A 1,388-nucleotide genomic window follows, 5' to 3' on the forward strand; every position below is an offset into this window, starting at 1 on the left:
TAAGCAAACTGAATTATAAGATCTCTGGATATACGCGAGTTTCATTAGACACAGTAGCGTGTACACGCGGGTTCATTTAATTGAAGTAGCGTATATGTTTCTGAGTATGAAATTGAAAAGTTTGATTGATCTGATAATACTGATTCACCCCCCCCTCTCAGTATTATTTCCAACAGAAGGGTCTTGGAGGCAGTACTAATATATATGTCAAGCACATTTACCAACTTCTTATTCAATTAGGTACTGATCAGTGCAATCACATCTTCCCTGCTTCATTCTGGAAAACTCGTTGTCCCCTCAGGATCATTCTTTTTGCTTGGCTGGTTTATCATAACAAGAACCTTACTTGGGAAAATCTCCAGAAGAGACAATGGTATGGGCCGTCCAGGTGTCCCCTATGTAAGGCTGATGCGGAAAATAATCTCCATTTGTTCATACTCTGTAGGCAATCTCAGATTATCTGGCAGAATGTGGCTGCACATTTTGGGCTAAACAGAATCTCCTTCCCCTCTATTGATGAAGCTTTCGGATGCTGGAGTGATATGAATAGTGACATGAGACCTATTCCATTGTTGGTCATCTGGGAAATTTGGAAGTGGCGCAATGCTTGTATTTTTCACTCTAGAATGGAATGCCATCAATCAGTATTTGACTCCATACTGAATATGCACAACTCTCTGGACTCTCAAAAACACACTTGGATCAGAAAATTGGGGAAAGTTCCATCCATGGATCCATTGGATATCCCTCGTGCCTACTTTGATGGTGCTGCACAGCAGGGTGTTTGTGCTTGCGGGGTCTTAATTATCCCTGTTGTTGGACAACATTATGAAATATATTGGAATGGTGGGACTGGTACAAACAATAAGGCAGAGGTTATGGCTCTTGCAGGCCTTCTTTCCTTATCTGATTTTCTCAACTTGCAGGGTCTGAAAATTTATGGAGACTCAAAGATGATCATAGACCATGTCCGATCCAAAAATGCCATCAAGAACTATAATCTTTCAGGATGGCTGGAAAGGGTTATGTCTATATGGCACAACAGACCCGACTATTCCATTGAACATATTGATAGGGGCAAAAACACTGTTGCGGATGCATTATCGAAACAAGGTCTACATTCTTAGCATGGCAAATGGACGATGTGCATCACTGTGGATACCACTTCCTATCAGATTTTGGATTTTCAAATGCCGGGTATATGACTCTTTCTTTCTTTGTCCACAAGTCTGGTATGTTCCTACGACCTTTCTTTTGCATTTTATCCTAGATGACCTCTGCCGTTAGTTTGCTATTTCATGTATTTTGTTTAACAGTACCCTCATATCAAAGCTATGCTCTGAAGATGTTGAACAATCAGTCGGTTTTCATATGTTTCTGGTTACCAC

The 1,388-nt window shown here is 40.7% G+C and overlaps 1 protein-coding gene across 1 annotated transcript; it reads left to right on the top strand.

The window, feature by feature from the left end:
• The first annotated feature begins 728 nt into the window (after positions 1-728).
• Positions 729-1,127, top strand: LOC149160794 (uncharacterized). Its single transcript, XM_089434709.1, has one exon. It carries the CDS (start codon positions 729-731, stop codon positions 1,125-1,127), a length of 399 nt encoding a protein of 132 aa, XP_089290835.1.
• The last annotated feature ends 261 nt before the right edge of the window (positions 1,128-1,388 follow it).

The sequence above is a fragment of the Pinus tabuliformis genome, chromosome 5_2 (assembly GCF_031772625.1).
Source record: "Pinus tabuliformis cultivar Carrire ecotype Pingquan chromosome 5_2, CPIR1, whole genome shotgun sequence".
Lineage (NCBI taxonomy): Eukaryota > Viridiplantae > Streptophyta > Pinopsida > Pinales > Pinaceae > Pinus > Pinus tabuliformis.

Bases quoted from the DNA above. Each gene is read 5' to 3' on its own strand.
- LOC149160794 (XM_089434709.1), top strand. From the start codon at position 729: ATGGATCCATTGGATATCCCTCGTGCCTACTTTGATGGTGCTGCACAG.